General features: G+C 44.0%; 1 protein-coding gene across 1 annotated transcript in view; it reads right to left on the bottom strand.

Annotated features, from left to right (window-relative positions):
- SHQ1 (SHQ1, H/ACA ribonucleoprotein assembly factor) overlaps positions 1–12,586 on the bottom strand; it is a 122,671-nt gene that overhangs the window by 66,762 nt on the left and 43,323 nt on the right. The window contains exon 5 of the mRNA XM_036331551.1: positions 9,774–9,886. Within this exon, the coding sequence (XP_036187444.1) occupies positions 9,774–9,886 (113 nt within the window). The remainder of the gene's footprint in view (positions 1–9,773; positions 9,887–12,586) is intronic.

Raw genomic sequence — 12,586 nt, 5'->3', positions numbered from 1 at the left:
CCCATGCCCAGCTCAGATCGGGACCCAGATAACAGAAAGAGACTTAGTCCAGCCGAAATCAGTACCCAGATAACAGAGACTTGTCTAACAGCAACTACCCCATATCTAAATCTAGCTTAACACCAGGAATGCTCAGGGCTTTCTCAAGGATGCAAAGTAATCCTTTCCATTAATATTTACAGTATAAACTAAGATTGTTATTAAAGTATTAAATTTAACAGTAAAATAGTAGTCAAGTTTTCAGGTTAATTAAATTTTACTAATTAATATAAGTAATTATTCATAAAGTATTAGCCAAAATTTTCATTTCATGGACAAATTGCTTAACATACTATAAACCTAAAGCAGTCATGTTTTTATACAAAAATTAAAATTTAAAGTTATCTAGACTGCATTATATAATTTCCAAAAACCTCCTAATATTAAAAAATAAAAAAGGAGGGATAGTGGAATAATAACCTGTTAAGTAAATGATAACCTGTTAAGTAAATGCCTTAATTGCTTTAATATTTTTACTTGAAAATTAATTTTTTCACTTATAATGCTAATAGCAAGACACCCATGAAAATATATATGGTGTCAAAATAAGCCAAAGGAAAATCGTTTGGACAAAAATTAAAAGAATCCCAAGTCTAAATTATAGATATGATCCCTTTATTAACCTTTGGTCGAGAATACATTTGTATATTTTCAGAAAACAACTCCAAGACCATGTGGATTCCTGCAACAGAGAGGAATTATCAGGACTGCTCCAGCCACAGAATAGCAGTGGCCCCATGAGACAACGAGAAGAGAAGCAGTCCAGAAATAAAGATGGTGAAGACGCCTTATCATGCTAGCAGTCAGCAGCTGTGCATCGCTGCAAGTTGCCCAGGACCAAACCAGAGAGGGTCGAACCTACATTGCCACCATTTGTCCACCATCCAGAACTGAAATATTACTGCTGACATGTACACATAAAAAACTGTCAGACACTGAAACATGAGCTTCGCCTAAAAAACAAAGAAGGGGGATCTGTTGGGGGCCAGATGTAAGCTGGCAAGGTCCTTGCACCTGAAGGGGCTAGCAAGGCTGGGACCCTTACCCACACAGTTTTCCCAGACTTGTTTGGATGGCGATTATCAGTAGAATGGGAGTAACATTTGTAGAATGAGAACAGCCTTTCATAGCTTGCCCAGAAGTCTGTAACTATTTACTGAGATATGCTGTACTGAGAACTTGTCCTTCTGCTGTATCTCTCCCTTAGAGATTAAGAGGAACAAAGAATACATTCCTCTTGACAGACCTCCGATTCAGTGTGTTGTGTATAAATAGGATTGTATAGCTAATAAACTTGCTTCAGTTCATCAAGAGAACTGGGGTCCTCCCGACCCTGCTTTCCTGTCTTTCTTTTCTCAATTCCCACCTCCCTGCCTCAGCCCGGCTCAACCCTGTCAGGCTGGCCCTGACACTAAATTACTCACTAGATCAGATGGAATTAATTAACATCTTCAGAACATTTCACTACAAAGTCATAGAATATACATTCTTCTCAAGTGAACACAAGTCATTTTCAAAGATAGACCACATATTGGGACACAGGCAAACTCTCTTCAAATCAAAAAGATAGAAATCATTTCAAGATTCTTCTCAGATCACAATGGCATAAAACTGGAAATCAGTTACAATAGAAACAATTTTGGAGGCTAAATAGCATTCTATGACTGGGTTACCAAATAATGACTGGGTTACCAAAGAGATCAAAGAAGAAATAAAAAGCATCCTGGCAACAAATGACAATGAAAACACAACAATCCAAAATCTATGGGACACAGTGAAAGCAGTCTTGAGAGGGAAGTTCATAACTCTACAGGCCTATCTCAAAAAACAAGAACAAATGGTAATTAATAATCTAACACTACAACTCAAAGAGTTAGAAAGGGAGCAACAAGAAACGCCCAGAGTAAGCAGAATGAAGGAAATAATAAAGAACAGAGTGGAGATAAACAACATAGAGACAAAAAAAAAAAAAAAATACAAAAGATCAACAAAACCAAGAGCTGGTTCTTTGAAAGGATAAACAAGATTGATGAACCTCCAGCCAGGCTCAAGAAGGAAAGAGAGAGGACCCAAATAAACAAAATCAGAAATGAAAGAGGTGAAGTAACAACCAATCTCACAGAAATACAAAGGATTATACAAAAATACTAGGAACAACTCTATTCCAACAAAATGGACAACCTCGATGAAATGGACACATTTTTAGAAAACTACAAGCTCCCAAAAGTCAATCAAGAAGCATAATAAAACCTGGATAGGTCGATAACTACCAAAGGAATTGAGGCAGCAATCAAAAATCTGCCAGCAAACAAAACCCTGGTCCAGATGGCTTTACAGGGGAGTTCTACCAAGCAAAAACTAAAACCATTTCCCCTAAGAACAGGAACAAGACAGGGATGTCTGCTTTCACCACTCTTATACAACGTAATATGGGAAATCCTAGCCACAGCAATCATACTACAAGAAAGAATGAAAGGCATCTAAATTGGAAAGAAAGAAGTAAAACTGTCATTATTTACAGACTAGAGTCCTGGTGCACGAAATTCATGCACGGATAGAGTCCCTAGGCCTGGCCAGCGATCAGGGCCAATCAGGTTCCCCGCCTCCCCCGCTTCCCTTGCCACCTGCATCCACCACTATCCACCCCCGGTTCCCCATCCCAGTCTAGGGCCCGGCCCTAATCAGGCAATCAGGACCTGCTGGCTGGGGGTGAGGGACTGGGAGGTTGGCCAGCAGGCCCCAATCAGGTGATCGGTGCCTGCCAGCCAGGTTGAGGGGCCAACCGCCTCCACGGCAGGCGGTTGGCAGCTGATTGGAGACTGCCGGCCAGGGGATAGAATTGGGGGAGGGACCTGGGAGGTTGGCCACCGGCTCCGAGGAAGGAGCTGGCCCTTGGCCCCCCCTGGGAAAGGGGCCGTTTCCACCACCAACCATTCCCAGTTCCCCGTACCAGGCCGAGGGCCCAGCCCCAATCAGGAAATTGGGGCCTGCCGGCCAGGGGGAAAAACCAGGAAGTTGGTTGGCAGGCCCCATTGGTTATCGGGGCCTGCAGGCTGGGGGCAGCATCTGCATTGAATGTCTTCCCCGATGGTCAGCGCACATCATAGCAACGGATTGTTCTGGTCGCTTAGATTTTTATATATGTAGATGACATGATATTGTATATGGAAAACCCTAAAGACTCCAACAGGAAGCTACATGAATTTGGCAATGTACCAGGATCCAAAATTAACACCCAGAAACCAATGCTTTTTTATACACTAATAATGTATTCTCAGAAAGAGAGATTAAAAGAAATACCATTTACCAGTGCAACAAAAAAAAAAATAAGATACTTCGGAATAAACTTAGCCAAAGAGGTAAAAAGACCTATACTCAAAAAACTATAGGACATTGAAAAAAGAGACAGAGGAAGAATATAGCATGCTCATGAATTGGTAGAATTAACATCATTAAAATGTCTATACAACCCAAATAATTCTATAGATTCAACCCTGTCCTTACTTAATTTGGCTCATGTAGTGACAGGTAGCCTTGGACCCATTGTATACTTCCAACAATAAGGATAATTTTGTTTTAAAAATACAGAACCCAAGACTGGAGTTCTAAAAAAAATACCAGTTGCGATCTAAGAAAACTCTAAAAGGCAGTTTAATCAACTCAGAAATAAAATCAATGAATAAAAGGAGTACCTGATCAAAGATAGTGAAACTTAAAAAAAAAAAAAAATAGAAACTCTGGAAATGAAGAACAATAAAAAAGATGAAGAAATAGAGCTGACCTGAAGGAGGAAAAAATTAGAAATACTAAAGATAAAAATCCAGAAATGATGTACATGGAAAAGAGAGGGACGAGAAGAGAAGAGAAGAGAAGAGAAGAGAAGAGAAGAGAAGAGAAGAGAAGAGAAGGAAATGGAAGGGAAGGGAAGAGAATAAGGAAGAGCTCTAGGAGAACTATTTGACTCCATCAGAAAGAGCAATATAAGAACAATGTGTATTACAGAAGGATAAGAATGGGGAAGGGAATAAACCACCTATTCAAACAAATAATCAATGAGAACTTAAAAAACCTATGGAACAAACTAGAACCTCAAATCTAAGAAGCAAACAGAATATCTAATTATCTCAATCCAAAAGGCCTTCCAAAGAACAATATATTAAAACTGCCAAAAATTAATGTCAAAGAAAGAATTCTCAAGGCATCCAGGAAATAAAAGATGGTAACCCACACTAGAAATCCCACTAAATTATCATCATGGTTTTGTTTTGTTTTTTCACTAGAAATCCTACAAGCTAGAAAAGATTGAAATAAAATATTCAAATTGTTAAAAAAAATTCTCCAGCCAAGCATAATACATCCAGCAAAGATATCTTTTAAATATAAAGGAAAAAATGAAGACTTTTCCAGGCACACAGGAGCTGAGGGAATTTACCACCAGAAGACCTGCATTACAGGAAACACTGAAGGGCATTCTACCTAAAACAAAAGATAAGAGAATACAAAACTATGAGTAAGATAACTAACAGAGAAACAAAAATAGGAAATAGCAACCCTTATTCAGAACATGATAATATAGACTTAAATATAACATAAAGGTTAAGAGAGGTAAAAAACATTTAAAAAGACAACAGCTCCTGCAATTGAGAAATGAACTCACAACATAGAAAGGGATAATTTGTGACAACTAAAACATAAAAGGGAAGAAGGTAAAGGTCTGAATTTGCACAGGGAAATGGAGATAAAATGCACAAAAGGAAAAGGACAGTGTATATATGAAACTTTCTTTTACATGAACCTAATTATAACCATAAAATAAAGTCTAGAACTGAGATACATAACATAAAAATCATAGAGTAACACCAAACTAAAAATAAAAAGACAGAAATACAAGAAAAAATGGAATAAAGACAGATGACAGAAAACAAAAAATAAAATGGCTATAGAAAATGCTTATATATCAATAGTCACCGTAAATGCAAAACAACTTAACTCACCAATTAAAAGGCACAGAGTAGAGGGTTGAATTCAAAACACAAAACCCATCTACATTCTGCTTTCAGGAGACACACGTCAGTTGCAAGGACAAACAAAGATTCAAAGTGATTTGAGGTGGAAAACAATACTCCAAAAAAAGTGACTCTAGCTACACTTATATCTAAAAAAAAAGATTTCAAGATAAAAAGGAAAGGAGACAAAGATGAACATTTTATAGAGGGAGGAATAATAAATCAAGAAGACACCACTTTTCAATATACATATTAAACACCTAAATATATAAAGCAACTACTAACAAAACTAAAGGGAAATACTGACAAAAACACAATTATAGTGGAGAACTTAAATATCCCATTCACAGCAATGGATAGATCAGTCTAACAAAATAAATAAGGAAATGTTGACATTAAATAACACACTAGAACTGGAGATTATCAAAGAGCTTTTCATCCCAGAAAACCAGATTATATATTCTCCTCTAATGCACATAGAACATTTTCAAGGATAGAGCATATGTTGGACACAAAACTAGCCTCAGAAGACTGAAATCATATCGCACACATTCTCCAACCACAATGCTTTCAAATTAGAAATATATTAAAAGAAGAAAGTGGGGAAAAAAGTAAAAATTGGTGAAGATTAAACAACATGCTGCTGCCCTGGTCAGTGTGGCTCAATTGCATGGAGCATTGTCCCACATACAGAAAGATCGTGGGCTCAATTCCCAGTCAGGGCACATACCTAGGTTGCAGTTTCAATCCCTGATTGGGGCACATACAGAAGGCAATCAATCAATGTTCTCTCTCACATCAATGTATCTCTTTCTCTCCCTCTTCCTCTCCACCCCTTCTCTCTAAAATCAATAAGCATATTCTTGGGTAAGGATTAAAGAAAAACACATGCTACTAAACAGGGACTGGGTCAAAGAAGAAATAAAAGATCAAAAGACAAATACAGAAATGTAGAATAACAGTAAAACATAGCAAAATTTGCAGGTTACAGCAAAAGCAGTAATAAGAGGCAAGTTTGTATTATTACAGGCCTTCCTTAAGAAACAATAAAAATCTCAAATAAACAATGTAACATTTCACTTTGAAGAACTATAAAAAGAAAAAACAAGGCCCAAAATCAGTAGAAGGAAGGAAATATTAAAAATTAGAGTGGATTTAAACAAAATAGAAAACAAAAAGACAATTGAAAAAAATTAATGCAACAAAGAGCTGGTTCTTAAAGATTAATAAAATTGACAAACCTCTGGCTAGACTCACTAATATCAGAATCACTAGACTCAAACAATATCAGAAATAAAAGAGGAAAAGTTACAACAGACACCACAGAAATACAAAGGACTATACAATACTATGAAAGGCTAAATGCTGCCAAATTCAATAACCTAAAGAAATGGACAACTTTGTAGAAACGTATAACCTTCCTAGACTAAATCATGAAGACCTGGGAAATCTAAATAGACCAGTCAACAGAGAGAAAATTAAAACAACCATTAAAGACCCCCCCATGAAGCAAAAGTCCAGGACCAGATGGCTTTACTAGTGAATTCTACCAGGCATTGGAAGATTTAATAACTATTCTTCTCAAACTCTTCCAAAAAGCTGAAGCAGCAGCAATACTTACAAATTCATTTTAGGACATAAAGCCTGGCAAGGGTAACACACAGAAAGAAAATTAAAGACCAATATCTCTGATGAACACAGATGCACAAGTCCTAAACAAAATACTATCAGGGGCACAGGATGTTGCAGCATACACAAACTGATCCATGTAAAACACATTAACAAAATAAAGGATAAAAATCATGCTCATATCAACAGATAGTGAAAAAGCAATAGACAAGATACAACATCCATTCATGATTCACTCAATAAAAGAATGTATGTATAGAAGGAAAGTACCTCAACATAATGAAGGTCATTAATGACAAACCCTCAGCTAATATTATACTCAATGGTGAAACAATGAAAGCTTTTTCTTTAAGGTCAGGAACAAGACAAGGATGTCCATTCTCATCGCTATTACTCAACATCCTATATAATAAAAGGGTAATATGCAAATTGACCCAGAGGGATGTCTGAGTGCCAGCCTTGGCCCTATCCCCCCAGGGAGCGGGCCAAAGCCAGCAGGTGGACATCCTCCGAGGGGTCCCAGACTGCGAGAGGACACAGGCCAGGATGAGGGACCCCCCCACCCCGAGTGCACAAATTTTTGTGCACTGGGCCTCTAGTCCTATATAATAGAAGCTTAATATGCTAAGTGTCCATTCGACCAGTTGGCTGTTCAACCAATCAAAGCATAATATGCTAATGATATTCTAAGGTCACCTAACTGCTCGCTATGATGTGCACTGACCACCAGAAGGCAGAAGATACGACCGGTAGGTGAGCTTGCTGCTGGCGTCCAGCCAATCAGAACTGAGCGAGACGGGCCGGACATGCCCTGGAGCCCTCCCATGGTCCCTCTCCAGCTGGCCAACCTCCTGCGTCCCTCCACGGCCCTGATCGTGCACCAGTGGGGTCCCTCGGCCTAGCCTGCGCCCTCTCAAAATCCTGGACTCCTTGGGGGACATTGACCTGCTGGTTTCAGCCTGATCCCCACAGGACAGGCTGAGGGGCCCCACCAGTGCACAAATCTGTGCACCAGGCCGGATTCAGCCCTATCCCTGCAGGCCAGGCAAAGGGACCCTGGGCCTCTAGTCCTATCTAATAAAAGAGTAATATGCAAATTAACCATCACTCTGCCACAAAGATGGCGGCGCCCATAGCGGCCAGGGCAGGACGCTGGCAGCGTCACCCCAGCAACGTGAGTCTAGGAGCCAAGCATGGCCCGCAGGCAGCACCCAGCAGGGCCTGCTTGCCCATCGCCATGGTGTAGAGCAGGCAGGCCCCGCACAGAGCAGAGAACCACGAGGAGTGGGCCCAAGCTGCCAGTAGGACATCCGCTGAGGGCTCCCAGATTGGAGAGGGTGCAGGTTGGGCTGAGGGACTGCCCCCCCACCCCATGCATGAATTTCGTGCACCAGGCCTCTAGTCTATATATATAAAAGCCTAAGCAACTGAACGACCGGTCAACCGGTCACTATGATGCACACTGACCACCAGGGAGCAGATGCTCAACACAGGAGCTGCCCCCTGGTGATCTGTGCACTCCCACAGAGGGAGCAAAGCTCAGCTGAACAATGGGCACCCGACACAGGGCTCACACCTGGCTGCTGCAGCCCAGAGACTGCAGCAGAGTGGCAGCAAGCCTACCAACTTGTGGCGGCAGCAAGCGCAGCAGGGCCAGGATAAGCAGGAGCAGCAAGCGACATTGGACTGCCAGTTTTGGCCCCATCCCCACAGGCTACGCCGAGGGACCCCACTGCCGCACCGGGTCTCTAGTATGCATATAAGGTCTTCGCTTAATCTCTCCCTCCCCTCCCACTTTCCCTCTGAGATTCATCCATCTGTTCCATGTTTCCATGCCTGTGCGCTGAGCATCTGCCCCCTGGTGGTCAGTGCGCATCATAGCTACCGGTCAAACAGTCAAACAGTCACTTAGGCTTTTATATATATAGATACCTGCAAGAGATCCCAAATTGCGAGAGGGCGCAGGCCAGGCTGAGAGACCCCACTGGTGCACGATTGGGGCTGGGGAAGGACCGCGGGAGGTTGGCCAGCTGGGGAGGGACTGCAGGAGGGCTTCAGGGCGTGTCTGGCCTGTTTCGCCCAGTCCCGATCAGCTGGACCCCGGCAGCAAGCTAACTCACCAGTTGGAGCATCTGTCCCTGGTGGTCAACGTGTGTCATAGCTACCAGTCGAATAGTCACTTAAGGTTTTATATCCTACTAGAGGCCCGGTGCATGAAACTCGTGAACAGGTAGGATCGCTAGGTCTGGCCAGTGATCAGGGTCAATCTGTGGGGTGACCAGCAGGGCAATTGGGGAGCCCCCGCTGGCACCCGCCTTGGCTGGGTTGGGGCCTGCAGGCTGGGGGCAGCTCCTGCATTGAGTGTTTGCCCCCTGGTGGTCAGTGTGCATCATAGCGATCGGTCGTTCAGCCATTCAGTCAAGTTTCATGCACCAGGCCTCTAGCATATAGATAAGAATAATATGATAGCTGCATATATAACAGAAGTTGTTGGCCCAGAGCTTAGGAAGAATAATAATTGAGGGCTGAATCAAATTAGAGTAGGAGAACCCAGCTACATAAAGGCCAGATAACACTTGCTTCCTTTGAAGAAGTGTTGCTATCATAATAAATGGGATACATCACAGTCTCTCCTCAAGTGATTATTTACCTATCTATGAATTATAAAAAGTCATTATTTATTAATTTGAAACTAGATACTGGTGCTAGTGGATGAAAGTGTTAGGAAAACCATAGATCAGCCATGAAATGCAGTAAATGTAGATTTAAATTCATCAACACCATTAATCACAACAAAAAGCCTACTTAAAGTGCAACTATGTTCGGATTCAGTGTTCTATTTTTAAGCCTGAAAAGAAAAGTCTCAAAGAAGCATGTTAGAAGAGCTCTCTGCTAGAATGAACTACTAAGAAGCAACATCCTACAAACATCACAAAGGTTTTTAAAGTGGTAAGTTAATTCAGATGTCAATTAAAGCCTTAAGCCTTCAATAATTTCCAGAATCCAAAAAGCACATACCTAACATAGTTAAAAAGACACTCAAAATTTATAAACAAATGTCAAGCAAATTATTTAATCCTCAAAAAACTCAATACTCACAGATAATGATCAGGATCAAATTTGGCCAGCTCAACAGCCAGGCGTTTCTGCCTGCGTTCAGCTGCAGGAGTAAAATCGGGATCCTTAATATCAATGACGTCACTGAATTCATCCTAAGGACACCAAGAAAAAATAATTGCTATCTCTTATTTTAGCACTGGCAAGTCTAATTTTATACAAATTGTTAAAACACAGGAAGAATCTAATTGATCAGTAAGCCATGATACTACCTGTGACATTTTGATTCAAATCCAGCAAATGTTTGTTAAACACCTACTACTTGCCAAGCAAAAATTATCTGATTTAATTCTTACAACAAACTTTTAAAGATATATTAAGGCTATATAAGCTTAAAAAAACAGAATGCAACAAAGCCTTGTAAGCTGGCAGAACATTTAATTCTCCATAATTCCCCATTTACTATTAGAGATCTGAAATTTTTATTAAAAACATCTACACTAATAAAAGAGAAAAATGGTAATTGGCATACGATGCTACCCTTTTCATTGGCTAATCAGGGCTATATGCAAAGTAACTGCCAACAAAGATTAGCAGTTAACTGCCAACAAGATGGCGGTTAATTTGCATATGTAGGCACAATGCAGGGAGGCGAAAGGGAAAGCAGGAAGAAGCCCCCTGCCACTGACAGTGATCGGAAACCCAGTGGGGAGCTAAGAGCGGCCCCGGGGCCGCCTTTGCCCTGCCCCCCAGCCATGATCGGAGAATCAGGCGCCTTTGCTGCCCTGGCCAGTAATAGCAGGAAGTAGGGGTGGAGCCAGCGATGGGAGCTGGGCACGGTCGAAGCTGGCAGTCCCGGGAGCTAGGGGTCCCTTGCCTGGGCCTAAAGCGAAGCCCACGATCTCGGGGCCACTGCAGCTGCGGGTCCCCGCTGCCTGAGCCGCACGCCTCAGCCAGAGGCATCCTGCAGGGGCAAGGGCGGAGCCCGCGCAATCGCAGCGCCCCCCCCCCCCCCCCCCCGCTGCCACTGCGGGTCCCCACTGCCCGGGCCGGACGCCTAGGCCAGAGGCGTTAGGCCTGGGCAGGGGCGGAGCCTGCAAGCGCGGGGAGCTGGGGGTCCCCTGCCCAGGCCTGACACCTCTGCCGGAGGCCTCAGGCCTGGTCAAGGGGCCGATCCGGTGATTGGTGATCGGAGGGTGATGAGGGTCAACTCCTCTGGCTGAGGCATCAGGCCTGGGTGGGGGGCGGAGCCGGGGATTGGGGGGATATGATGGTCCCCTTGCCCAGGCCTGAAGCCTGGGTCAGAGGCGTCAGGCTTGGGCGGGGGGTGGAGCAAGCGATCAGAGGGAGATGGGAGTCCCCTGCCCAGGCATGATTCCTGGGCCAGAGGCCTCAGGCCTGGGCGGGGGTCAGAGCCAGTGATGGGGGGAGATGGGGGTCCCCTGTCCAAGCCTGACACCTCTGGCAGAGGCGTCAGGCCTAGGCAAGGGGCCAATCAGGCGATCGGAGGGTGATGGGGGTCTACGCCTCTGGCCGAGGCATCAGGCCTGGGAAAAGGGCAGAGCCAGCAATCGGAGTGGTCTGGGGGTCCCCTGCCCAGGCCTGACGCCTGGGCCAGAGGCATCAGGCCTGGGCTGGAGGCAGAACCAGTGGTGGGGGGAAATGAGGGTCCTGCGATTGGAGGGTGATGGGGGTCAATGCCTGAGGGCTCCCAGTATGTAAGAGGGGGCAGGCTGGGCTGAGGGACACTCCCCCCCCACACACACACACCCAGTGCACGAATTTCGTGCACAGGGCCCCTAGTCTATAATAATAAAAGGGTAATATGCTAATTAGACTGGACACCCTTCTGGATGTCCTTCTAGCCCAGCGGTTCTCAACCTGTGGGTCGCAACCCCTTTGGGGGTCGAACGACCCTTTCATAGGGGTCTCCTAAGACCATCGGAAAACATACATAATTACATATTGTTTTTGTGATTAATCACTACGCTTTAATTATGTTCAATTTGTAACAATGAAATTGGGGGTCACCACAACATGAGGAACTGTATTAAAGGGTTGCGACATTAGGAAGGTTGAGAACCACTGTTCTAGACAAAGCTGGGGCTGTGAGGGAAGCCCCGGTCCCAGGTGCCTGCTGGCGGCTGGAAGGAAGCCTGGGTCTTGGGTGCCAGAGGGAAGCTGGTGCAGGCAGCTGGGGGAAGAAAGGTCTACTCTTGCACGAATTTCGTGCATCGGGCCTCTAGTCCTATATAATAAAAGGTTAATAAGCAAATTGACCAAACATCGGGAAAAAACAGTTGCTATGATGTGCACTGACCACCAGGGGAGCACCGCTCAGCCAGAAGCCAGGATTGCGGGTGGCGAGTGCAGCAGTAGTGGTGGGAGCCTTTCCCACGTCCGTGGCAGCGCTATGGATGTCCAACTGATGGTTCTGGCACACTCCCCGTGCCTAAGCCTTCAGTCGGACATCCCCCGAGGGCTCCCAGACTGTGAAAGGGCGCAGGCCAAGCTGAGAAACACCCCCCCGCCCAAGTGCACAAATTCCGTGCACCAGGCCTCTAGTCTATATATATATATATATATATATATATATATGTATATATGTATATATATATATGTATATGTATATATGTATATAAAAGGCTAATATGCTAAGTGTCCGACCATCCGACTGGTTGCTATGATGCACACTGACCAACAGGGGGAAGACGTTCAACGCAGGAGCTACTGTGACATGCACTGGCACTGCAGACCTGGCTCCCACAAAGCAACACTTGGCTTCCCCCAAGTGGGACACAGGCCCTGCCACCACCCCAGAGCGACCCCCCACCAAATTGCAGCTAATGCTGCAG

Source organism: Myotis myotis, unplaced genomic scaffold (genome assembly GCF_014108235.1).
Source record: "Myotis myotis isolate mMyoMyo1 unplaced genomic scaffold, mMyoMyo1.p scaffold_m19_p_13, whole genome shotgun sequence".
Classification (NCBI taxonomy): Eukaryota; Metazoa; Chordata; class Mammalia; order Chiroptera; family Vespertilionidae; genus Myotis; species Myotis myotis.
The sequence above is the reverse complement of the archived record's forward strand: the minus strand, read 5'-3'. Positions and strand labels throughout refer to the sequence as shown.